This window comes from Apiospora kogelbergensis (genome assembly GCF_038363985.1).
Source record: "Apiospora kogelbergensis strain CBS 113332 chromosome Unknown utg000002l_segment0_segment0, whole genome shotgun sequence".
In the NCBI taxonomy this organism is placed as follows: Eukaryota; Fungi; Ascomycota; class Sordariomycetes; order Amphisphaeriales; family Apiosporaceae; genus Apiospora; species Apiospora kogelbergensis.
The window spans coordinates 5,118,917-5,141,523 of NW_027117419.1; the positions used below are offsets into that span (position 1 = coordinate 5,118,917).

At 56.0% G+C, this 22,607-nt stretch overlaps 11 protein-coding genes across 11 annotated transcripts; 5 read left to right on the top strand and 6 right to left on the bottom strand.

Annotated features, from left to right (window-relative positions):
* Positions 1 to 306: 306 nt before the first annotated feature.
* Positions 307 to 2,039, bottom strand: PG998_004611 (uncharacterized protein; the record flags this gene model as incomplete). Its single annotated transcript, XM_066871429.1, has 4 exons — positions 307 to 495; positions 560 to 795; positions 861 to 1,491; positions 1,584 to 2,039. The coding sequence occupies 4 exons, from the start codon at positions 2,037 to 2,039 to the stop codon at positions 307 to 309; spliced, it is 1,512 nt and encodes a 503-aa protein (XP_066735179.1).
* Positions 2,040 to 2,748: 709 nt separating this feature from the next.
* On the bottom strand, positions 2,749 to 4,300 carry PG998_004612 (uncharacterized protein; the record flags this gene model as incomplete). Its single annotated transcript, XM_066871430.1, has 4 exons — positions 2,749 to 3,102; positions 3,244 to 3,646; positions 3,769 to 4,152; positions 4,269 to 4,300. 4 exons carry the CDS (start codon positions 4,298 to 4,300, stop codon positions 2,749 to 2,751), a joined length of 1,173 nt encoding a protein of 390 aa, XP_066735180.1.
* A 661-nt stretch (positions 4,301 to 4,961) lies between these two features.
* On the bottom strand, positions 4,962 to 6,233 carry PG998_004613 (NADPH-dependent 1-acyldihydroxyacetone phosphate reductase; the record flags this gene model as incomplete). The annotated part of the gene is made up of 4 exons (XM_066871431.1): positions 4,962 to 5,634; positions 5,805 to 5,973; positions 6,059 to 6,111; positions 6,181 to 6,233. 4 exons carry the CDS (start codon positions 6,231 to 6,233, stop codon positions 4,962 to 4,964), a joined length of 948 nt encoding a protein of 315 aa, XP_066735181.1.
* A 419-nt stretch (positions 6,234 to 6,652) lies between these two features.
* On the bottom strand, positions 6,653 to 7,540 carry PG998_004614 (ef-hand calcium-binding protein domain protein; the record flags this gene model as incomplete). Its single annotated transcript, XM_066871432.1, has 1 exon — positions 6,653 to 7,540. One exon carries the CDS (start codon positions 7,538 to 7,540, stop codon positions 6,653 to 6,655), a length of 888 nt encoding a protein of 295 aa, XP_066735182.1.
* Positions 7,541 to 9,025: 1,485 nt separating this feature from the next.
* On the top strand, positions 9,026 to 10,042 carry PG998_004615 (ankyrin; the record flags this gene model as incomplete). The annotated part of the gene is made up of 1 exon (XM_066871433.1): positions 9,026 to 10,042. One exon carries the CDS (start codon positions 9,026 to 9,028, stop codon positions 10,040 to 10,042), a length of 1,017 nt encoding a protein of 338 aa, XP_066735183.1.
* Positions 10,043 to 10,818: 776 nt separating this feature from the next.
* On the bottom strand, positions 10,819 to 12,286 carry PG998_004616 (uncharacterized protein; the record flags this gene model as incomplete). Its single annotated transcript, XM_066871434.1, has 2 exons — positions 10,819 to 11,716; positions 11,772 to 12,286. The coding sequence occupies 2 exons, from the start codon at positions 12,284 to 12,286 to the stop codon at positions 10,819 to 10,821; spliced, it is 1,413 nt and encodes a 470-aa protein (XP_066735184.1).
* A 529-nt stretch (positions 12,287 to 12,815) lies between these two features.
* Positions 12,816 to 14,001, top strand: PG998_004617 (alcohol dehydrogenase; the record flags this gene model as incomplete). The annotated part of the gene is made up of 2 exons (XM_066871435.1): positions 12,816 to 13,101; positions 13,178 to 14,001. 2 exons carry the CDS (start codon positions 12,816 to 12,818, stop codon positions 13,999 to 14,001), a joined length of 1,110 nt encoding a protein of 369 aa, XP_066735185.1.
* An 814-nt stretch (positions 14,002 to 14,815) lies between these two features.
* On the top strand, positions 14,816 to 16,647 carry PG998_004618 (Cytochrome P450 monooxygenase; the record flags this gene model as incomplete). Its single annotated transcript, XM_066871436.1, has 2 exons — positions 14,816 to 15,105; positions 15,183 to 16,647. 2 exons carry the CDS (start codon positions 14,816 to 14,818, stop codon positions 16,645 to 16,647), a joined length of 1,755 nt encoding a protein of 584 aa, XP_066735186.1.
* Positions 16,648 to 17,476: 829 nt separating this feature from the next.
* Positions 17,477 to 18,535, bottom strand: PG998_004619 (uncharacterized protein; the record flags this gene model as incomplete). The annotated part of the gene is made up of 1 exon (XM_066871437.1): positions 17,477 to 18,535. The coding sequence occupies one exon, from the start codon at positions 18,533 to 18,535 to the stop codon at positions 17,477 to 17,479; it is 1,059 nt and encodes a 352-aa protein (XP_066735187.1).
* Positions 18,536 to 19,334: 799 nt separating this feature from the next.
* Positions 19,335 to 21,085, top strand: PG998_004620 (fad binding domain-containing protein; the record flags this gene model as incomplete). The annotated part of the gene is made up of 3 exons (XM_066871438.1): positions 19,335 to 19,526; positions 19,593 to 20,016; positions 20,079 to 21,085. The coding sequence occupies 3 exons, from the start codon at positions 19,335 to 19,337 to the stop codon at positions 21,083 to 21,085; spliced, it is 1,623 nt and encodes a 540-aa protein (XP_066735188.1).
* A 763-nt stretch (positions 21,086 to 21,848) lies between these two features.
* Positions 21,849 to 22,292, top strand: PG998_004621 (uncharacterized protein; the record flags this gene model as incomplete). The annotated part of the gene is made up of 1 exon (XM_066871439.1): positions 21,849 to 22,292. The coding sequence occupies one exon, from the start codon at positions 21,849 to 21,851 to the stop codon at positions 22,290 to 22,292; it is 444 nt and encodes a 147-aa protein (XP_066735189.1).
* Positions 22,293 to 22,607: the final 315 nt, after the last annotated feature.

The window sequence follows — 22,607 nt, forward strand, 5'->3', positions numbered from 1 at the left end:
CCAATATTCAAGATGGTTAATTAGAGTGAGCTTATTTGTTTAGAGTCTTATGTTGCTGCCACGCCAGGCCGGTATCAATCAAATAGAGGGATTGGAAGATTTGAAAATCTCCAGGTGTGATATTCGCAGAGATGATAGCTTTGGAGTTCTCATAGTCCGCAGTATGACTCTATTTCTATCGTAAAGGATCCGGGAACTGTTTAGATACTATCCAACTCTTCTTGGAGGCTCGTCCATGATACTGAAAAAGCCACTCAGTACTCCCTTGACTTCCTAGCTGTCCCAGGAATCTCCTGTCCGTAGTCACTATTTACGCCACATGGCGATTTTGCATCCGTGCAAGTTCGTCTGCACAGCACTCAGATTCTCCTCCCACGGCATCGAGTCCCTCGCCTCGATCTGGCCGAAGGTTTGCAGCAGGCGCGTGAGAGCGTACGTGGCCACGGTTAAGGCGTTCTGCTGGCCGACGCAGATCCGGTGGCCTCCGCCGAAGGGCTGTTCACATATAAATGTTAGAAAGACTGCGAATTATGAAGAAGGGGGAGTTGTCTATGCGTACGATGAAAGCCCAATTGGGCCTAAACTTTTCTTCCAGCCACCGCTCGGGTTTGAACTCTTCCGAGTCGCTCCCCCAGATGGTCGGCTCTCGGTGCGTGGCGTAGATGGGAAATACGATGGTGGTGCCCTTGGGGACGAAGACGGGCGATTTGCGATCCGGGCCACCGCCGCGGGGGAGAGTAGCGTCATGGCGGGCAACGCGAATGTTCCGAGGAACTGGCGGGACCAGCCGGAGCGCTATATTGGCAGAGTCGTTAGATTTTGCACCCGTTTTATGCTAGAGGGACTTTTGAAAAACCTACATTCATTGAGCACCGCCTTCATGTACTTCATGTTTTTCAAGATCTCGTAGTCCGGGATCTGCCCCTGCAGCGCATCCACCTCCTCCTGGAGCTTCCGCCAGACCTCGGGGTGGCGGGCCAGGTTGTAGAAGGTGGTGCTGAGGAAGGTGGAGGTGGTGTCGCGGGCGGCGAGCAGGACGCACAGCAGCTCGCCGCGGAGGCGCAGGGGGTCCTGCAGGTCGCGGACCAGCTCGCCGAGCAGGTTGTAGCGGCCCGGCTTGGGCCCGTGGCGCAGCGTGTCGGCGACGAGCGAGTCGATGAAGCGGTGCACGACCTTGATGCTGGCGTTGTACTTGGGATCCCACATCAGCGCCCCCCACATGCCCAGCTCGCTCTGCCGCTGCATCGCCTCGCCCGCGTAGTCCCACGCCTCGCTGAACCGCCACGCCTCCGAGTCGCGGGGGCTGTTCTGCACCCCGACCGACGTCCCCAGCAGGAACTCGGTCCCGTTGTCCAGCGCCATGTTGAATAGCAGCGGCAGCATGTCCACTGTGCTGCCGTCGGGGATGCAGTTGATCAAGTGCTGCACGTGCGTCTCGATGGCGCTCAGTTCGGACAGCTGCGCCCGGGTGAAGGCGGGACGGATCATGGCCTTTGGCAAGAGAGTATATGTCAGCAGGTCTATCCAACAACGAGACACAGGAATGGCTTGCGGATTGTGAAGAGCCGGGAAGTTCAACTTACGCGAGAATGCTGCCATTTGGGGCCCTCGAGGGTGAAGATTCCCTCACCCAGTAGTGGTTTCATGTAACTCAGACGGCAGTCGATTCCATAATCGGCCGCCTGCACCGAGTAGGCAGCGCGAATGTTCTCCTCGTCGCTGGTGACCATGTACTTCTGGCCCATGAAGACGATGGAGTTGGTGCGGCCCAGGGTTTGGGACCGACGCATGGCCGCGGGCAGGATGCGACGCTCCGCACGCTCCGTCGTCAGCGCTTTCCAGGCATCGTAGCCGAAAATGTACTCGCGCTGGGGAAATGCTGGAGGCTCTTCGCAAGCGTGTGTGCGCTTGAAGCGGCGGATCTCGCGACGTCGCAACACGGAACGAACCAGCTGAACGGCAAGGATTAGGCCCAACAGCGCGAGGATGGGGTGCTGGCGAATAGCCTGCATCGGAGGCAGCGATGAGTATGATAACATGGCGATTCGCTGTAGTCCCGTACGGGTGAAGATGGATATGGCGGCTGCGAGGAAAACCAGAAAATGGCTGGAGTTCGACGAAGAAGAATAGGTCAAAGCTGATTAGCAGGGCTTCATACTCGCAGGTTCCGCGAGTACCTATCTTGCTTCATAGCATGTTTGCTATTGTTCGTTACATGGTGCTGATACGTATACGTCCAAATCGAGTAATGTGCCAAAACGAGTAACTGTCAGGTTCCCCATGAGTGTGAGTGGGGCATCGTCAAGTGTTACCTCATCGGGATTACCACGCTGGCTCTCTTCGGGCAGGAGACAGGGGTTCTAGTGTCTATCTCCCGCCTCAAGCTTCTGTCTATACTAAAATTAGCACCCCTATCTTCTGGGCAGACGGTTCCACTAAAATGCCTCAGGCAACACCGGCATGTCTCCCCGACTTCCTAGGCAGGTCTTAGTAGAACTTCACACGCATCGAAATTTCACTGTTGTTGACGAGATGTAGATGCCATGTAGATAGAGCCTCAGAGCAAGACGATGATATGTATTCGCGTGTAGATAGAAAAGTACAATTTAAGATCGGCCTGTCTTTATTGCTAGCGATTGTTCCCCAACGCCGCCAAGCCATCCTGTAGACATAGTATGAAACGGACAATAGAACGGTCCTTTAATCCGTAGCGGCAAGTCCAGCCGTTTTACAACAAGGGACTCGGGTTTATTTCGGGTCTCCGACCAGGTGATGAGCCGTCTGCATGTCCTGGCTGGAGGGCATGTTGACGATCATGAGATACAGGACGCCCTGGTGCGACGAGACCATGTCGGTCAGCAGCTTGGTAGCGAGAGGGATAATCAGGTGCGCGGGGCGGGTGGGTAGAGAGAGTACCTCTTTGATCTTGCGCACCTTGGGCGCCTTGCCCTTGTGCTCGCGCTTCTCCGCCTTGCGCTCGCGCTTCTCGTCCTTGCGCTCCTGCTTGGCCTCCCGCTTGTTCTGCTTCCGCAGGTCCTTCTCGCTGAGCTCGGCCTTCGGGTCCATGAGCGGGTTGATCATGCTCGTGGGGTTCTTCTTTTGCTACAGAAAGGTGTCGGGCGGATGAGCCCGTAAATGTAAGCCATCTGAGCAAATGCACAAAGGGATCGGCTACTACCAAACTTGACCGCAGAAGGGAGGGGGGTGGCATGGGGAAGGGACGGGCGATGAGACTCCACTAACGAATTTGACCTGCGTTTTGAGGTCTTTTTTCTCCGCGAAAGAGGCTAACAAGCTGGAAAACTTGCTTCCACCGCTAGGCCCTGGTTGTGGCTGACTCTGCCGCCGGCTCTCGTCGCTGCTGCTGTCGTCGTCAAAGTCGGGCACCGGACGATCGTTGGGGTCGGGGAAGACCAGCTGGGCCGTGGCTGGGAAGTTGGCCGCCCCCAGGACGCCGTCGTTGCTCCGCATCCCGTTGCTGGTGGAGCCCGAGGACATGCCCTTGTGTATGACCTGGCTGGGGTCGTTGCTCTGGCCCGGCCGCGTGACGTTGGCGCGCGAGTTGATGTCGTACGACATGATGAGGCAGTACAAGCCGCGCGGCCGGAACAGTTCGTCGTTCATCTTGGTGAGGAAGGCGTTCTGACTGCAACGGCAAGCCGGGGTGTTGGCGCATAGGTCAGCATAGGCAATACCGGTCAATACGCAAGAAGTGTAATGCAAGGCATTTCGGACAGAGAAAAATTAAGGTGGAGGGAGTTCGCCTACCCCTTCCGAGCAGTCACTTCGGTATAGATGCCCGCGCCCACCTGCACGGCCAAGCCGATGATAGGGGCGCCTATGAACACGCTGGCGGGCACCGCGCCGGCCGCCGCTCCCGCGAGGTTGATGGCCTGCACGGCGCCGCTGGCCGCGACGGAGGCGTTGAGGCCGTCGATGAACTGCAGGAAGGTGGCCTGGTCGACGCCGCAGCGGGCGAGGTCGGGCGCGTAGGCGCGGACGAAGCCGCGCGTGCGGTCCTTGGGGCGCCGCTGCGGGATGACGACCGGGTCGGGCAGGCGCGAGCCGTCGCTCATCAGCGCCGCCACGGGGGCGGCCTGCGCCCTGAACTCCTGGTCCGAGTACTGAGGGGGAGGCCCTTGGTACCCATGGCTGGGCTGGGGTGGATAGCTTGCGGCGTGCGGCGGAGGAAGCCGGAATGGGTCGTATTGGTCGTCGGGATAGGGGGTTGGGACGGTGTGGGCATGCTATGACCTTGGCCTGCATACGAGGGCCCGGGACCAAAAGCCGACTGTTTCATTTTGAGAAGGTTTAGCTGATGCACGCCTATCTGTATCTGAAGCTTAAACGATTAATCATGCAAACAGGTAAAGTCAATGTGAACGTCGACCGAACGAAAATTCGAACAACCGAAATCTTTTAAGTAGGTCAAGAGGCAATGTCGGGCGCCTAACAATATCGAATCTTGCTGTGTTGGCTCGGTTGACAAACGGGCGAAGCTCTGATTGCTTCAGGTACGTTGACCATACCGGCCAATGGTTTGTAGGTGCATTTGGGTACGATAGCGAGTGTGGCAGGGCAATTCGGGTACGATACCGAGAGTAGGACAGAGGCTATGGCAACCCTCAGCTCCCCGATTGGACCCCGGAGTTCTGTCCAATGATACAGCCTATTGGATATCAGGCCAGTGCTTATCTACCTCATGGGAGCCGGTACATGCATTGAATCTGACATCACCTTAAGCGCGGGGTTGATCTTACCCCTTCTTGAGATATCCCTGTGCATGTAGCAGCCTGAGCTAACCTTTTTTCGATTGCTATGCATTTGTCCGCCCTGAGGCAAAGGGCGGATATCCGGAGTTCACACGCTTAACCCCGGATTACCTATCAGCAAGCAAAACAGTTCGTGGCGTTTTCATTTGCCCATGACTTCAATCCTGGTGGTTCAGGGCAGTATTGCGCCTACTGAGCCTTCACCTTTCTGGCTCCGGCATTGGTCCCCTGAACCGCTGCAGCCTGCTCTACGATCTTACGCAGCCTTTCCAGTTCAAACATGACCCAACAGACGTAGTCCACAATCCATTCACCGCAGAGCAACAACCCCCACCACAGCAGGCTAGCCATGCCGCCGTACCAGAACCAGTCGGGCCGGCCCAGCCACGCGCGCAGGAACCACCAGACCTCGGGGGCGAGGGCGCCGTCGACGAGCGCGGCGGCGAAGGCCTCGGTGCTGACGGTGGCCTGGTTCTGGCTGAAGACGAGGCGCTTCTCGAAGACGTCGCGGACGGGCTGGTAGACGGAGCCCGCGGGCAGGCTGCGGTGGCCCCGGCCGGCGATGTTGGACTTGACGGTGCCGGCCATGCATACCATGACGCCGACGCCGAAGGGCGCCAGCTCCTGGCGCAGCGTGCGGCTGTAGCTGACGACGGCGCCCTTGCTGGCGCAGTACGCGCTGCCGAAGACGTAGGGCGCCACCGCGGCCAGCGACGCGATGTTGATGACGAGGCCTCGCGCCGCTATGAGCTGGTCGCCGAAGGCGGCCACCATAGCCATGACGCCGAACACGTTGGTCTCAAACGTCTGGCGGACGTCGTCCATGTCGAGATCAAGGGCTGGGTGGGTGTGCGTGCGACCGCTGTTTCATCCGTCAGCACGTAGGACACGCGTAAGAAGCGCCATGGTAGATTAATGCCAGTCCGCGGTGGTCAAAAATGAGTCATGAGTTTTTGAGAAAAAAAAAAAAACCCTATCAACCAATGCATGAATCGATGAGGGAAAGCAAAAGACAGGTCCATTGAAACGTACGCATTGTTGACCAGTATGTCCAGTCGCCCTCCGGTGACTTTTCCCACTGCTTCGTGGCAGGATGCGATGCTCTTTGAGCTGGTGACGTCAAGTGGGAGGGTGTGCATGCCCTGCGCAGACAAGTCGCCGAGCACGGCGACGTTCCGCGCCGTTGCGACCACACGGAGGCCTGCAGTGTATCAATCGATTGGTAAGTGCATGTTACTAGTGAAAAACAATAATGCTGGTGGTGTCATGACAAATGGCTGTCTAACCTCGTCTCTGGAATTCGATGCAGAGCGCATGGCCAATGCCACCCGGCGTGCAGCTTTTAGGCGTGTCAGGTCTCGGTAAGCGATCGGGCATTACAGCCATTCAGGCAGATAGACAAACTCACCCGGTGATAAGCACCGTCTTCTGGCGTGGCTGGAGATCTTGCATGTCGGGCATGATCAGGATTGTGTTGCGACGATGGCCAGTAGGGGTGACCTTCGTCGTGTTTATCATGGATTGACCAAGTGGTGGCCCGTCTCACAGAGTATCAATTGGGGCCTACCTATTTGGGAGACAGTGCATAATCAATTGCAGAAGAATCAGCACACAAATGCATGCGCCCAATCGGGAAATCGGTGGCTTTTCCACCACCATCGCGCCAAGACCAGCGAGCAAACAGCATTGGGGAATGACAGAGATTTCTTTATTCCCTTCTCACAGCCGCCAAGGCCACTGCAATGTGCTGTACCAGTGTACTTATTGACTAGAAGTAGTTACAGTATCGCGGTAGGATTCGTAACCCCACGCTCTCCATCCCTGTCCCCCCTCCACTACTTGCTAGGATTCCCACTCGTGAAGCTGACGCAACTGACTGGTCACTTACCGCTCCCGATCTCCTTGGCCAGCCTCCTGAACATGTTGGCCATTTCGGCTGCGACTTCCTTGGACCGTGGCACGTCGTGGCCCCCCTGGTGGTCGTACATGACGCGGCAGCCGGGGTCGCACAGATAGGCCAGTTGGATGCTCGAGGGCCAGATTGGATCCTTGGCGCCGTACATGTGCACGGTGGGGATGGTGATGGCCAGGTCGGCCGGCAGGGCCGTGAAGTCGAGCCCGAAGCAGGACGAGGGCGGCGGCAGCTCCGTCGGGTCGTGTACCAGCTGGCTCGTGTCGTCCCAGAGGCCGGTGCTCTTCATGTAGGTGCTCGCCAGGTTCGACATGGCGCCCACCTTGTCGCGCACCATGCCCTCGGTCTGGTCCTTGATGTCGCGAGCCTCCTGCGTCACCCAGTCCTGCGGCATCCCCTCGGCGTCGAACACCGAGTACTCGATGCTGCCGTTGATGAAGATGGCCGCCTTGAAGGGGGGCGGCTTGGTGGGGGTCTTGCGTGCATGCACTAGCAAGGCAGACGCGATGACGGCTGACGCCTTGGAGAAACAGCACACGCAGTCGTAAGGGCCCTTCTTGTCCAGATACGCCTGCAGCCAATCAACCGTGCTCTGCATCGACTCGGCGGTTGGCGTTTCAATCCAGCGATACGCCTTGGACAACACCATCTTCAGGCCACGGGGCGGCTCCGTGGCATGAGGGCCATCTATGAAATCGAAAGTAAATGATCTGTCCAGGTTAGACCGGAGCGGCCCTATTTCCCTTGATGTTAGCTCCATCTTGAGCTTCAAGATGGCCTTCTTCATTAACGAACCTGTCTGTGCTTTGAAGATAAAAGCACTGGTGCTATGTCCGTGAAGCATAAGGGTACGCATCTTTGAGTATAGCCTTAGCAATTGTGACAGACTCCTGGAATTGCTTGTAAGAGTGAATTCCGAATAAAGTCTAATGATTCTGTGAGATATCGATCATTCCGATGCATCCTGCCGTACGAGACGTCTTTCTGATATGTACCATCGCTATCGCCCATCGCTATTCATGACATGTGGCGCAACCACCACGGCTACAGACATGCCTCCATCTGTGCAAGCGTGAAACTCGTGAGATTTACACATTGCCGTTTCCGGCAATCCATCGAAATCCTCAATTGGACAATGATAGACCGGCAAATGCCTCACAATAGAAAGCAGACCTGACCGAAGGAGACGGAAAGGATTGAGGCGCTTGCTGGGTTGACAACTCGACGGCGAACCGGAAAAGATGGAACAGAGGATTGCGGCGCGGAAACTTCCCTGCTGGCGACGTGGGTGGCGCCATTGCACATTACAGTGATACCTTCGTGGTCTCTAGTAAGCTGACCGCAGCTCGGTTGTGATTGGGAACGCAAGAATATGACTGTAATGGTATGCATATATTCGTACGGCGGAATTGCCTGAAAAAGAAACTCCGTCTCCAAGAGATGATCTGATGATAAGCTGCCGGGGTCGACGGCGGGCTAGCGGGTAAGCCATAAATAAGCTTGGGCTAAAGACGGCTTGACTAAATAAAAGCCTCGACTAACCAAAAGCTTGGTAGTCTTGTGAAGCTTGTGCAGACTTGGCCGTTGGGGTGGCTGTAAGTACCCCCGCGCTCCCACGTGAGACGAGCAGGAGGATTGCGTGAGCTGAGAGGCGGCCCAATCGGGGACGACCGCCAAGGCACATGCGGCAGCTGGAATGCCACTGAGGTCCTAATCTGCGTTCGGGCACAACCAATACCGAGATGTGCGATTTGCGCCGTAATATAGGCTGGCAGAGGCGCTTCCTTGGCGCTGCATTTTGCACCACACAATGCCACACCATGGATGAAGGATTGCATAAGGACCAGCAACCTTCCATATCTGTTTACGTGTGTCGATGCAGTGTTATCGACATGCCACACCCATGTTCGTTATGGCCACTCCAGAAAATGGCACAGGAGAGCCCGTGGTTACACACCCCTCTATTAAAGAGCAAAGCCGTCCCAGTGTACTCTTGTATTTGGTTGCTGTTTACCAGGAGAAAGGCGAAAGAAAAAACCGGGCGATGTTAATGTTCCATGCATGCAGCACTGACCGTGCATTTCAACCTCGGATCGCACTGACGCCGAGCAAGTCGGTGTAGATGGGGAGACATCATTGCCATATTCCGGCTGCAGTAATTGGTCGTCCACAACCTCTACTACAACAGCAATCATAGCCGCATCGAGACGCTGTGGGTTCTCATATACTACCCGTTTCCATGCCGGCCCAAAGCACACGGAAGCGTCGCAAGCGAAACGAGTTGGTATGGACACAGCCACAGACCATATCGCCAGGAATGCACTCGAGTGGTGGTAGGCCAATGAACGGCACGGACACTGCCCAACGTGACAAGGTGTCGTCGTCAGCACAGCAACAGGCCAAACAGCGACCGCATCACCCAAATGGAGATACAGGTGGTGACGACGCTGCTGCAAAGCAGTCAAGCATGCTCCTATCACATAATAACCACCGCTGGGGCGGTGTCGACCTCATGGCCGATCTTGATCCCAACTCGATCATGTCCGACGCGTTCCCCTCCCCAGGGCCGCAGCATAACCACGGTGATTTCCACTTCATGAACACACCGGAATGCGAACTCATCTCAACGATGAATCTGCATGACATAGAGAGCTTAATAACAACAACGGGCGACGACACGCCCAACACAGCAAGCTGTTTGGATTTCGAAAAGATCCTGGCGTCCTATCAAAACCGGCATCAAGATCAGAACCAAGACAGTCCGCCAAACAGCCTCCGAAAAAGCAAAACCTGGCACGCGGGCAGCTCTTCCTCCGACACGCCGCCGCCCGCGCCGGAGTCCGCGCCGGAGTTCGCCCACGCCCTCGGCGGCCCCGGGGCGGCCGACGCGGACGGGGACGGCAAAGAGCCCGCGGACGGGTCGCCGGCGGCGCCTGCGTTCCGGGGCTACAACGCGGTGCACCTGGCGGCGCACCACGGGCGGCAGTCGATGGTGCGGCTGCTGCTGCAGACGCACCCGGACGGGCGGGTGCTGGCGAACGCGGTCAACGACGACGGGCAGACGTCGCTGCACGTGGCGGCGGCGCGGGGCCACGTGGACGTGGTGCGGGAGCTGCTGAGCCTCGGCGCCGAGCCGGGGCTCCAGGACCACCGCGGCCAGATCCCCCTGCACATCGCCGTCAGCGCCTGCTCCCCCGCCACCGTCCAGCTGCTGCTCGACCAGGACGTCGACCGCAGGCTCGCCCACACTGTTGACGCTGGTGGGCACACCCCGCTCCACCGCGCCGTCTTCGAGGGGACCGAGGAGATTGTACGAGTACTGTTGAATAGGGGGGGCGGACCCGGGGGCTACTATTAGGTAGATTTGCATTTATAAACTTGGGAAGGGATCGGGTCTCAGGGAGTGATCGTAGATATATAGAATATTATATAACGACTGTCACGACAATATCTTTTGAATGAGTCCAGATGGCGATCCTGAGTGTTATTTCGTTCTGACTTACTACGTATTTAAGCTATTCAGGTTGGATGATGAATATAGCCTATTTTATGGGGTGTCCCTTTATGGAAATGGATGTGGGTGTAACTTGTATCTCCCTGTTTGGTACTAATTTTCACTGCCAGATATGGCAGAGTCTGTAAATTAAGCTCCGAGCCACTGGCTTTGCCAAGTCATAACTGCTGTGTCGAATCGAGATTCAATAGCATTGAAGATATACGTGTTTCTTGTGACGAGGACTTGCGGCCCCCATGCATAGACGGGGCACTTACGCGACTGACTCAAGAGCAATGCCCTGAGAAAGGGCCTCCCATCATCGGATTCCTCGGTGTAAGACCGCATGAAGATACTAGAGTTACTCCCAAATGCACCCTGAAGTCATTACCGGACGATTACACAAGAGTCAAGTTACCATGCAGTTCCCCTTGTTTGTCTAGTGCGAACTTCCGCTACCATTTAGGTTCTTTTGCTTAACCTGGGTCTGCCTGCTACGTTTCGGAAGGAGAAAGGTAAAGGTGCAACATAATTAATAGATCAGACGAAGACAGACTCGTGCAGTATATATAGTGCATAGTTGAGAGAGCCTATACTATCTAGCATGGGTTTAGCAGGTATTTTGGACAGGAATTTGCACCTCAAGACGCCATAAACTTTCGAATCTGTTCCACCGCGATCTTCCGTCCCGTCTCTGGCCCGCCCACCACCTTGGCCAGCGCCCTAGCCTGCTCGCGGAAACCCATAGCTTCAGGCGAGTCGCCCGCGACGCGGTCCAGCGCCGCGGCGAGCTCCTCGGCGCGCACGTTGGGGGCGTGGGCGGCGTTGCCGCGGACGCCGACGCCCATGTGCTCGACGCGGGCCGCGAAGTCGTACGTGTCGGTCCAGACGGGACAGACGACCTGGGGCACGGCGGCGGCGACGGCCTCGTTGAACGAGTTGGCGCCGCCGTGGTGGACGTAGGCGAGCGCCGGAGCGCCGCCCGCCGCCGCCGACGCCGTCAGGCACGCCACGGGCGTCGACGGCAGCCACGCCAGCAGGCGCACGCGCGCCGGGCCCTTGCCCGCGTTGGGCAGGCTGGCGTGCGGGTACTTCCAGAGCACCTGCTTGTCCGGGTGGCGCGCGGCGAACTGCTCGAGCGCGGCCAGCACCTCGCCCGCCTGCTGCGCGCCGTACGTCAGGTGCGAGCCCATGTTGACGATGACGGTGGGCCGCGTGCGCAGCCAGCGGGCTAGCTCTGGGTCCGCCAGCGCCAGCGGCACGAACGGCGGCAGCAGCGGGCCGCACCCGACGAGGTTGGGCGGGATGTAGGCCAGGGGGAACTCGGTCTCGCGCACCGAGGGGACGAGGTACAGCACGGCCGGATCAATGAAGTTGTACTTGGCGGGGAGGTTGCCCGGGATGCCGCGCGCGGCCCGGGCCTTCACGAGGCTGACCACGCGGGGATTGAAATAAGAGCGCCGGATGAGCTGGTAGAGTAGATAAACGTTGGAGGGTATGTAGGATAGTGGCAGTGGTGTGGGAAACCCGGAGCACACGCTGTTTTAGGATGTTAGAGATCCGATAAGAAAAAGGATACATCTGGTGAACTTACACTGGCCATTTCCACGCGAATTGAAGGTTCGACTGTAAGTGCAGACAGTGGTCTTTGAACGATCCCGGGCTCAGGATGACATGGCGCTTGTGTAGAAAGCGAGCCGCATCGACACCGGCGTTGAACAACGGATCTGAAACCACCAGGGCTGGGTTCAGCTTCTTGATCAAGTCGACACAGTGGTCGAAGACAGCAAAGTACTCGGCTTCGTCGTCGTGAGGTGCCATGACAAAAACCATGGCTTCGTCGTATGCCTGCAAGGCTCCCTGTACCCCGGGAGGGTGCCGGGGCATGAACTCCAAGCCCTTGGAGAGAGCAATTTCCTTGATCGCCCGGCCGGGCACGACGTGGTAGGTGACGCCCTGGGGAATGACATCTTTACCCAGGGCGCCGAACGTTGCAAAATGCACGCCATAGCCTGTGTCGCGAGCGAGCTCAGCTGCCGTGGCCAGGTTGACGGCGGACTGGCTAAGCTCCGCGTTGGTGAAAAACAACACTGTAGATCGCTTTTCCATGGTTACAATTTGCTGGTCAGGACGAAATCAATCCGACGAGAAAAACGTCGAGAGCGGCACGTTGTCATCAGCATATCTGTCATGTTTCTTCAATGTTCATTATTCAGTATACCAATGCCACATGTCGGTACCTTGACCCAGGCTTCTCGATTTCTCAATCTTTGGCTTGATGTGGTTTCAGCGGATGAATTTCCATTTCCATATTCAACCTAGTGCCTGCATGGTCTCGTGGATCTTGACCTATAACCACCCTGCATTTCCTCTTTAGGATATGGTCCCATGTAGGAAAGTGACCCATGCCCCTTCGGGCTAGAGCCTGGCGATCAACAATTACTTGTCTTGGCAAAGAACCAAGTAGGCAATCTATTCCTTTGGTGTATGCAGTGAGCTACTATCCTATAGCCAGTGCTTTTCGATGAGGAGGCGTATTAGGCCTTGATATTATCCTATAGACATGAGATCAGTTACATGACCAAATGCACATCTCAAGAATCGTACACTCATACCGCCACAACTGTTAATTTTCATCATGACATCCGTGGAAACAATCAAGAGTCAGACGGCCATCATTGCCGGTCCAACTGGCGAGTTTGAAGTCTCTACTTCAGTACCCATTCCCGAGATTGGCCCCAAAGATGTCCTCGTGAAAACAAAGGCAGTCGCGCTCAATCCCGTCGACACAAAGCTAGTCGGCGATTTCGTGACACCCGGCTGCGTGTTTGGTTTTGACTGCGCCGGCATCGTTGTCGCAATCGGCAAAGATGTAAAAAAGGAACTCAAGATTGGCGATCGGGTCTGCGGTTGTGCCAGTGGAAGTAAGTCTCTTCAATCTCTCCTCTGTGGCATGTTACCTGTGAATGTCATCATTCAACTAACCGCGGAAAACCTCAGTGAACAAGGATAAGCCTCTCGCTGGTGCTTTCGCCGAGTATGTCAGTTTCCCTGGCGATCTGACCCTGAAGGTGCCGGAGAACATGTCTATTGAGGAAGCCGCCTCGTTGGGTACCGCGATGGCGTCAGCAAGCATGGTACTTTTCTGGTCTCTGGGCATGCCGCTGAGCCTGCTGGATGCGGCGCACAAAGCCGCCGACCAGGCGACCGAAGGGAAGCCGACAGACCCGCTGCCGACCTTCCTCGTCTACGGTGGGAGCACCTCGACGGGCACCATGATGCTGCAGCTGCTGCACCTGTGCGGGTTCCCCACCTTGGCCACCTGCTCGGCGGCCAACTTCGACCTAGTCAAGAGCTACGGCGCCGACAAGGTCTACGACTACAAGGCGAGCAAGTGCGCCCAGACGATCCGCCAGGACACGGGAAACACACTCGAGTACATCGTCGACTGCTACGCCGAGGACTCGTCCATGCGCTTCTGCTACGAGGCCATGGGCCGTGCCGGCGGCTACTACACGGCGCTCAACCCCTTCAACGACACGCTGGCCACGCGCAAGGTCATCACACCCGACTGGATCCTGGCCACGCGCATCGCCGGGGACGGCTCCAAGTGGCCCGCGCCCTACGCCTGCGAGTACGAGCCCCGGCTGGCAGAGCTCGCGGGGCCCCTTTTCAACAAGATCCAGCAGTTGTTGGATGCGGGGAAACTTCGGGCCAATAGGGTGTGGATTCAAGAGGGCGGCCTCCCTGGCCTGTTGAATGGCGTGGGCATCATCCGTCGCGGAGAGGTCAGCGGTCAGAAACTCGTGTACCCGGTGGCCTAAGTGGAACTCTCCTGCTCATGTAGTGGTGGATAAGATATCTTTACGTAGTGGTATTAAACATAGTTGCATCTCTATTATGTTACACTGATGTTCCATCACTATGCAAACCGAATAGCAATTTTTGAGAAAGAAAACCTTAGAGACGGTGTGCATGCCGTCATTGCCACTTTCATCAAGTTTAAGAGGAGAACCAAACAGACCTATGAGTGACCTACATGCTTACACTGGCTTCTCCAATAAGAGCTTTCACAGCTGCCAAGCAGAAAATGCAGATTCAGCAGCTTGAGTGCCGTGCAGCCAGCTACGCAGCACGTTGTTCAGCTTATCTTCTTCTTCTGCTTTCAGCCTCCCTTTCCCCCCAAATGTGTCTGTACGATATCTACCACACTAGTCAGTTTTGGGAGGACCATGTCAGCTTCCCTAGTGCTTACCGGACACGGCGAGGTTTAGCTGCAGCAAACACCTTTAGCATTGCTTGTTCGGGATAGCGTGTAAAACATTTCATTACCTGTTTGGGAAGAAGATTACCGCCACCTATGCATTGCCTGCAATCCCAATCATGGAATGGCCCGTTTGGACTGGACCGGATTGGTTTCATGCATAATTCATCAGAAGCAACGGCAATCGTCACTATCCGCGTAATTCTTCCGTTACGTTGAGAATTGTATGGTATACGATAGCATCCGCGTAAAACAGCATACGCAACCGAACACGTACATTGCCCATGCCGATGCAGACATCGTGGTTTATAAGATCGCACATGTAGGAGCAGCAGTCATTGGCAACAACCCAGTGCTACTGGAAATCATCCAAGATGGCCAAATTCAGCTTTCTCTCCAATGTGGCAATGGCCGCGGCGGGTGCCTACGCTCTGACTCGATATTCGCCAGGACACGCACCAATTGTCAATTTGAATCCGTATTCGACTTTTTCCATTATTTACTCCTTAATCTTGGCGTGGAAAATCGTCTATCACATGTTCTTATATCCAAAGTGGTTAAGCCCTCTCAATAAGTTGCCCAAACCGCCAGCGGGGGGCTCTTGGTATAATGGATTCTTCTGGGAGTGTTTCGGTACCGGGACGGGAGAGATGGAAACCATGTGGTGAGCAAACCCATCGCGCCGAGTCCCTTTATCGAGATATACTGATTAGTGCATTCTTTCTCTTTCTTCGCCGACAGGACGACACAAGTGCCCCACCAGGGATTTCTCTACTATTTGCACATCTTCAACTCGCAGCGTGTCATAGTGGCGTCGCCCAGTGCCGTTCAAGAGTTGTGTGTGCGCGCCGATGATTTCACCAAGCCCAGGCTGATCCGACTGCTGGCTGAGAGATTCCTAGGCCTCGGCCTAGTGTTAGCCGAGACCGAGCAGCATCGGGCCCAGCGCCGCGTCTTCCTGCCCATCTTCGCCCCGCGCCATGTGCGCGAGATGTACCCCATCTTCTGGGCTAAGACGCGCGAGGTCACGCAGAAGCTGGCCGGCATCGTCGAGAGCGCGGCGGTCCAGGGGAGCGGCAAAGAGCGCATGGCCGTCATGGAGGTGGGCCACTGGTCCTCGCGGGCCGCGCTCGACATCGTCACAATGGCCACGCTCGGCAAGGACTTCGGGTCCGTCGAGAACGAGAATTCGCTCCTGGCCAAGTCATACCGTAACGCGCTCGAGCCCACCCGCGGCCATCTCGTGCAGGCCATGTTCAAGCTGTTCTTCCCGTCGTCCATCGTGGACAACATGCCCAACCGCTGGAACCGTGCCCTGGCAGAGTACGTTCCGATTTTCCGCGGCACATGTCGCGACCTGCTCATTGAGAAGCGGAACGCCGCCTCCGACGAAACCATCAAGACCAAGGGCAAGGACCTGCTCAGCCTGTGCTTCCAGTACGAGGAGTCGGCGCGCGCCAACGAGGAGGAGCTCATCGACCAGCTCACCACCTTCCTGGCGGCCGGCCACGAGACCATCTCGGTCGGCATCACGTGGGCCGTCTACATGCTGTGCCTGCACCCGGAGTGGCAGACGCTGCTGCGGGAGGAAACGCGCGCGCACTTCCCGGACCCGACCGACGGCGCGGGCGCGGCGGCGGTCCCGGACCCCTTCGTCGTCGAGACGCTGCCCCTGCTGCAGGCCTTCATCCACGAGGTGCTGCGGTGGTACCCGCCGATCCCCGAGACGATGCGCGAGCCTCTGCGCGACACGGTCGTCGACGGCCAGTTCCTGCCCAAGGGCCTGATGCTCGTGGTGCCCATCAAGGGCATCATGCGGCAGGAGACGTGCTTCGGGCCCGACGCCGCCGTCTTCAACCCGCGCCGCTGGCTCACCGAGAAGCCCGTCGAGGAGGGGGGGGGGGCTGGCGGCGCCACGAAGCTGGCGTTCAACAGCACCGGCGGCGCCACGTCCAAGTACGCCAACCTGTCCTTCATGCAGGGCGTCCGCAGCTGCATTGCCATGAACTTCGCCAAGGCCGAGATGGCCTGCATCATCGCGGCGTGGGTCGGCCGCTTCAGATTCGAGCTTGAGGACCCCAGCCTCATGGACGAGAAGAACATGAGGATCTCCAATGGGAGTTTCTCGGGCCGCCCAGCCAATGGCCTGAACGTTAAGTGGGGTGTCGTAGATGGTTGGGGTACTAAGACGGCGACCAAAGCATAGAAAGATCGAACTTGACCTTTCAGATTTGGTCTGGTCCTAAGGAAGCCTTCTTTTCAATGATAGAAAGTAGTTCGAGATTATGAATATAAGTGCCTGGGTTAATGGGTACTTGTACGACACCTTCAACCTGGACTGATAGAATCTTATCACTTTTGCTCAATTAATGAGCATGAGGATACACGCACTTTTCGTACACACATACGACTCTATATACGCCTGCTTACCTATATGTGGTCCATCACGTAATCAAACGTCCCTAACGGTTGTCTAAAATATTGACTTAAGCTTGCTTTGTATGTTGAGAACAGAACATCTAAGCATGCATGGTGCTAATGTCTGTTTTGCAGGAGTGTGGGGATAACTTTAGTCATTCTTTTTTTTTTTGGCCCTTCGATTCAATGTCAAGGTATGAGCGCAACAGAAATGAGACCTTATAAATATGACGCTTTAAATCTACGGAAGCTACCAAGTGACTACTTTACCCAATGGCCTGAAAGCTTCTTTAAACAAATCTCTCAATATAACTTTAGCCATGGAAAAGACTCCAATAAGATACGATATGACTGATACGACTGCAGAATATGGTACAATTTGTTGAGAATAGGTCTATATTGGCATCTTTGGGTTCGAATGGTACTGGATGATGAACGACACATCTCAATAGATAGTCTGCGCAATGCAATTAAAGAGGAAGGCAAGTAGGGGTAACCGACAAACTCGCCAAAAGCTTTGATAAATCACAGTAACTAACCTTCCAATCCCACATTTGAATGCTAGAGGATACAAGAAAAGGCTATAGGACCACTCCATATGTCTACTGTCTGGAGCATCAGGGAATGAAAACATCATTCGTCACCACCGCGCCCACGATCGTATGGTTAGCGCCGCCCGGGATGTAAATCTTGCCGTCCACAACCGCCGCGCCCGTGCCATGTCGGGGATGTGCCATGGGGGGCAGAACCTCCCAGGTATCTGTCTTGGTATCGTAGACCTCGACGTTATCGTACACCCCCTCCGGCAGCTCCGCGGACACGACGCCCTCGCCCCCGAAGGTGTAGATGCGCGAGCCCACGGCGGCGGCCGAGAGCCCGCCGCGCGGCGTCGGCATCCCCGCCGCGCGTGTCGTCCACGCCTTGTCGGCGGCGCGCAGGTCGAGGGCGAAGACGGTGCCGCGGACCTCGGTGGTGGAGTTGAGGCGGCCGCCGACGACGTAGAAGACATCGTCGACGACGGCGCCGCCCGCGTGGTCGCGCGGCTCCGGCAGATCGGGAAGCGTCGCCCACGTCCCCGCCGTCGTGTTGAAGGCCGAGACGAAGCCGACGGTCGGCTGCGAGCCCACCGTCGGGATCTGGCCCGTCAGCCCGCCCGCCACCAGTACCGTATCGCGCCAGCGGCCCACCGCCGACGCGCCGCGCGCGGTGCCCGCAGGCATCTCCGGGAGCACGGTCCAGGCGTCGGTCGCGGGCGTGTAGACGTAGTTGATGGGCGGGTTGGTCCAGGTGGTGTTGCCGGTCAGGGCGCCGAGGAGGTAGAGCTTGCCGTTTACGGCGGCCACGTTGCCGTGGTTGATGGGGATGGGGATGTCGGCGATCTGTCGCCACTCGTCTTTGCAGGTCGAGTAGGCTTGCGCGATGGGGAGCGACGGGAGTGCCGGGACGGCGGGGTTGTAGGTCGTAATGCCGCCGACAATGTACACGTCTTCGCCCACGGCTGCGACACCGTGCTCTTGGCGAGGCTCTACAGTAATGGGGCTCAAGGGGCTCCAGGTATCATGGGGTGCGTAAGGGTTCTGAGTACTCTGTACTTGCGAAAGGGGTGCGGCTAGTACCAGAGGGAGCAAGAAAATTGATTGCATCGCGTAAGCGGCACCACAGCGTTTGAACCCCATTTTTAGAAAGCAGATGATGTGCTTTCGTTGCAAAGATGGACTCGGAATCTAAAGCCAACCAAGTAGTAAAAGATAAGTCGCATGAGGTTACTGGCGTAGTGTCATTTCTGACGCCAAAGACTTGATATGACCTTGTTCCGGGAACCAGGGGGTCACTAGATTGCCACTTTCTGATAGGCCTCATTTGGATTGCCAGTAACAGCAAAGTCTCGTATATAGATTACCGCATCTGGTAACCTTCTGTAAAGACTCAGCTTGCTATCTCCTTAAAGAAATGTGATGAGTGAGATGCCAAGAAACCAGGACAACCATCCCGTCAAATCAAACCCGTTAACGAAATGTGGTGGGTGAGATGCCAAGAAGCCAGGACAACCATCCTGTAAAATCAAACCCCTTAAAGAAATGTGGTGGGTGAGATGCCAAGAAGCCAGGACAACCATCCTGTCAAATCAAACCCCTTAAAGAAATGTGGTGGGTGAGATGCCAAGAAGCCAAGAGCAACCATCATGTGAGATCAAACCCATTAAAGAAATGTGAGTGAGATGCCAAGAACCACCATCCTGTCAGATCATCTGGCTGAAAGTTTCCCTAATCGCTCTAGCAAGTGGCAACGTTCAGGTCATCGACCTCATGTACATCACAATATATGTATATCACGGCATATGTACAAGAATGGAGTCGATGCACAGTAACGGAGCCACCACGTGTTTGGATCTCGATCGAACTGGTCTATAGTATTCCACTCTGCAGCAAGAACTTGGCAGTTTCGTTCACTCGGCCGATCTGCCTCTCGCACAATATGTTGTTCCGGAACCTTGCCCAGCACGGGATGCTATTGGCCGCAACCGTGCCGCTATCCAAGGCAATGTTCAGATCCCCAATCAAGCTCGATGTAGAGCTAAGCGCCCGCTCCGAGTCGGCCACGACGGAGAATGCTGGCAATCCCGCGGCTACTCCCAAGCCGTACATCTCTCCTCAATGCGCCAAAGCCGTAAGTGCGTCGTTTTTCTGTGGTTTGGTTTATATTCGCATACAACTAACCCGAAATGCCTTATAGTGTGCGACTTTATCGTCCACTTTCCAATCGAGCCAGGTTGATTCTGTTGGAGTAGACGCATACCAAACCGATCAGGCTCAGTACTGGTCCAAGTTCGCAGAAGATGTGCAGCCTGCGTGTTTCTTCCACCCTTACAATAAACATGAAGTCGCTGCGGCCATCCAACTGGCTGACCAAGACAACTGCCGTTTCGTGGTGGTCAGTGGCGGCCACACCCCTTTCAAAGACGGCTCCACCGCCGAGGGAGGCATCACCATCACTTTCTCAAACATGAAGAACGTCACGGTCAGCGATGATCGGAGTTTGGTGTCCATCGAACCCGGAAACAGGTGGTACGATGTGTATAAGGCTCTTGAGCCGGCGTCAATGAACGTTATCGGTGGCCGTGTTGCGCACGTTGGTACCGCAGGTCTACTATTAGGTGGTCAGTAGTTCCCGGCCGCCAGTTCGAAATCAGAGAGACTAACCTTACTTTCACTTAAACAGGTGGCATTTCGTACTTCAGCAATCGATACGGCTGGGCCATGGACAACATCGCCAATTACGAAGTTGTCCTTGTGTCCGGGGAGATTATCGATGTTAACAACACCACTAACCCTGATCTGTACTGGGCCCTCCGAGGCGGTGGCGGTAACTTCGGTATCATCACTCGATTTGATCTCTTCGCCTACGAACAACAACCGTTGTTCTGGAGCGGGGACCGGGTCGTGGATAGCACTATCTACAACAACACGATTCTGGATGCCGTCCTCGACTGGGCGACATCCGGATGGGTGGACAACAAGAGTGCGATCGAGATCGCATTCGCATACGTGCAGGAATACGGCCTGTGGATCCAGGAGTCCACGCTCACCCACATGGACCCCCAGCCGAACGGGAGCCACCCCGCCGCCTTCGACGGCTGGTACAAGGCCAACGTCACGTTGCGCGACAAGGAGGGCAACATCCCCCCGACCGAGCTGACGCAGGATCTCGAGTCGGCTAACGGGAAGCGCCAGCTGGTCTACACCATGACGGTCGAGCCTGACAGACAGCTGGCCAGCGACATCTTGGAGATCTGGCGCCAGGAAGTGACGCCCATGGTCAACTTCTCGGACATCTTGCCGGCACTCCAGTTCCAGCCGCAGACCCCCAACATCTTCCAGGCCATGCGGCGCAACGGCGGCAACTGCGTCGGCTTGCAGGACCGCAACTCGACGCTCCTGATCCTCAATTGGTCCATCGGGTGGTCGGACCCGGCCGACGATGCGGCTGTCAACGCGGCGTACGCCAGGATCACGCAGAGAGTCACGGAGCTCTCGCAGGCAAGGGGGCTGTTCCACCCTTTCAAGTATGCAAACTATGCGCATCCGTCCCAGGACCCGATTGCGACCTACGGCGAGGAGAACAAGCAGAGGCTGCTCAAGATTTCACACAAGTACGATCCGACTGGCGTGTTGCAGAGGAACCCAGGACAGTTCAAGCTGAATGGTAGCCCGCCCCAGACAGGGTAAATCCGCCACGAGTCAGCCCAAGGTAGGCATTATGAGATATACAAATGATTCATGGAGGGAAACTCTAGCCTAGCATAGTAAATGTTTCCAAAACACAACATGATTATGGAACTAAATATGTTCAAGACATGCGTATTATTCCAGTCACCACGACCCAATCCGTAACAATCTCATGTGTCCGGAGCAAAGCCGTGCGACGAGTCTGTGAACAAGTGAAGCGTCGATGGGTGCCGGGTTTACGTTGACGCCAGTCCTGGGTGTCACTACCACGAGAGCTAATGACTTACACTTTCAGCATATTTCGATGTTACATAACTTTCAGATTGTTCGTAATGAACAAGGCAGTTGGTTCCACGGTCGCACCAATCCAGACAAGGAAGTGAGAGAAAAACGATAAATACCGTGCACGAAAAGGCAATGGTCTTGCGGGAATGGATGCCTCGCTGGATGCCTCGCTGGATGCCTTGGCAACTGAAAAGCTCAGTTGGAGTGGTGGGCAAGGTTGCTATTGGCAAGTTTAGTAGGCATGGGGCTTGGGCAATGCAGTGCCACGCATATTGCTGGTGTAAGCACGCATCAGGGCAGTGTCGCGGTTTACCCCGCCGACAAGGCCTCCATCCCATCGAGAGCAAAGAGGTGGAGGATTTGTTCTTGCTTTTGCATCTTGACTCCTGGGCAATCGCTGTGGTCTACGCATTCTATACTTCGAAACTCCTACGGATATCGCAGCGATTGCGCACGCGTGTCTGGCCTCACCAGAGCCATGGCCGAAGTGCTTGGCGCGGTTGCGTCCGGCGTCGGCATTGCCCAGTTCGCCGGCGGCATCATCAAAACAAGCTTCCGCATCAAGAAACTCCTTGAAGATATCAAGGACGTCCCAGAGGACCTGCAGCGCCATCTCGCCCAGATACAGCTGCTGGCACCCCTGCTTGCCGAGATTGACCGCGGCCCTTCGATCAGCAATGGGGCACTACTTGCTGCTGCCGACCAATGCAGGCAAGCAGCCCTGGAGTTGGATGTGTTAGCAACGGATTTGTCGCACCAAGTCCAGTCCTCCAAAGGGCTACAGAGACGGTTTCGCTCCCTCCAGGTTGTATTGCAGAAGAGCACCATCGCGCGACACGAAAAGCGGGTGCAAGCGACCATTCAAATGCTTACATTGGCCTGGCAACTGACCATCTATTGCCGGCAAAATGATCTCTTGTAAGATCTTCGAGCTTTCAGAAACATAACGTCTTCTTCAGATCAGGCGACTAATTCTGATGCAGTCAGCTACAGCAGTCCCAGCCCGGAATCATTGCGGCTGAGGTAGTCGGCAGTCTTGCCATTGCCAGCAGAGTGGACCACTTGCCAAAAGGCAGTATCCAGGATGTCGGTAAATCCAGTCAAATTGATAAGAGTCATCATGCGGCGAGTTCCAAAGGCATGACTATGTTCAAACAGGGTGACTCCTTCCGACCGACCAAAACTATCGGCGTGCAGTGGCTGACGGGTACCATTGCGATCCAAACTACGGACAACA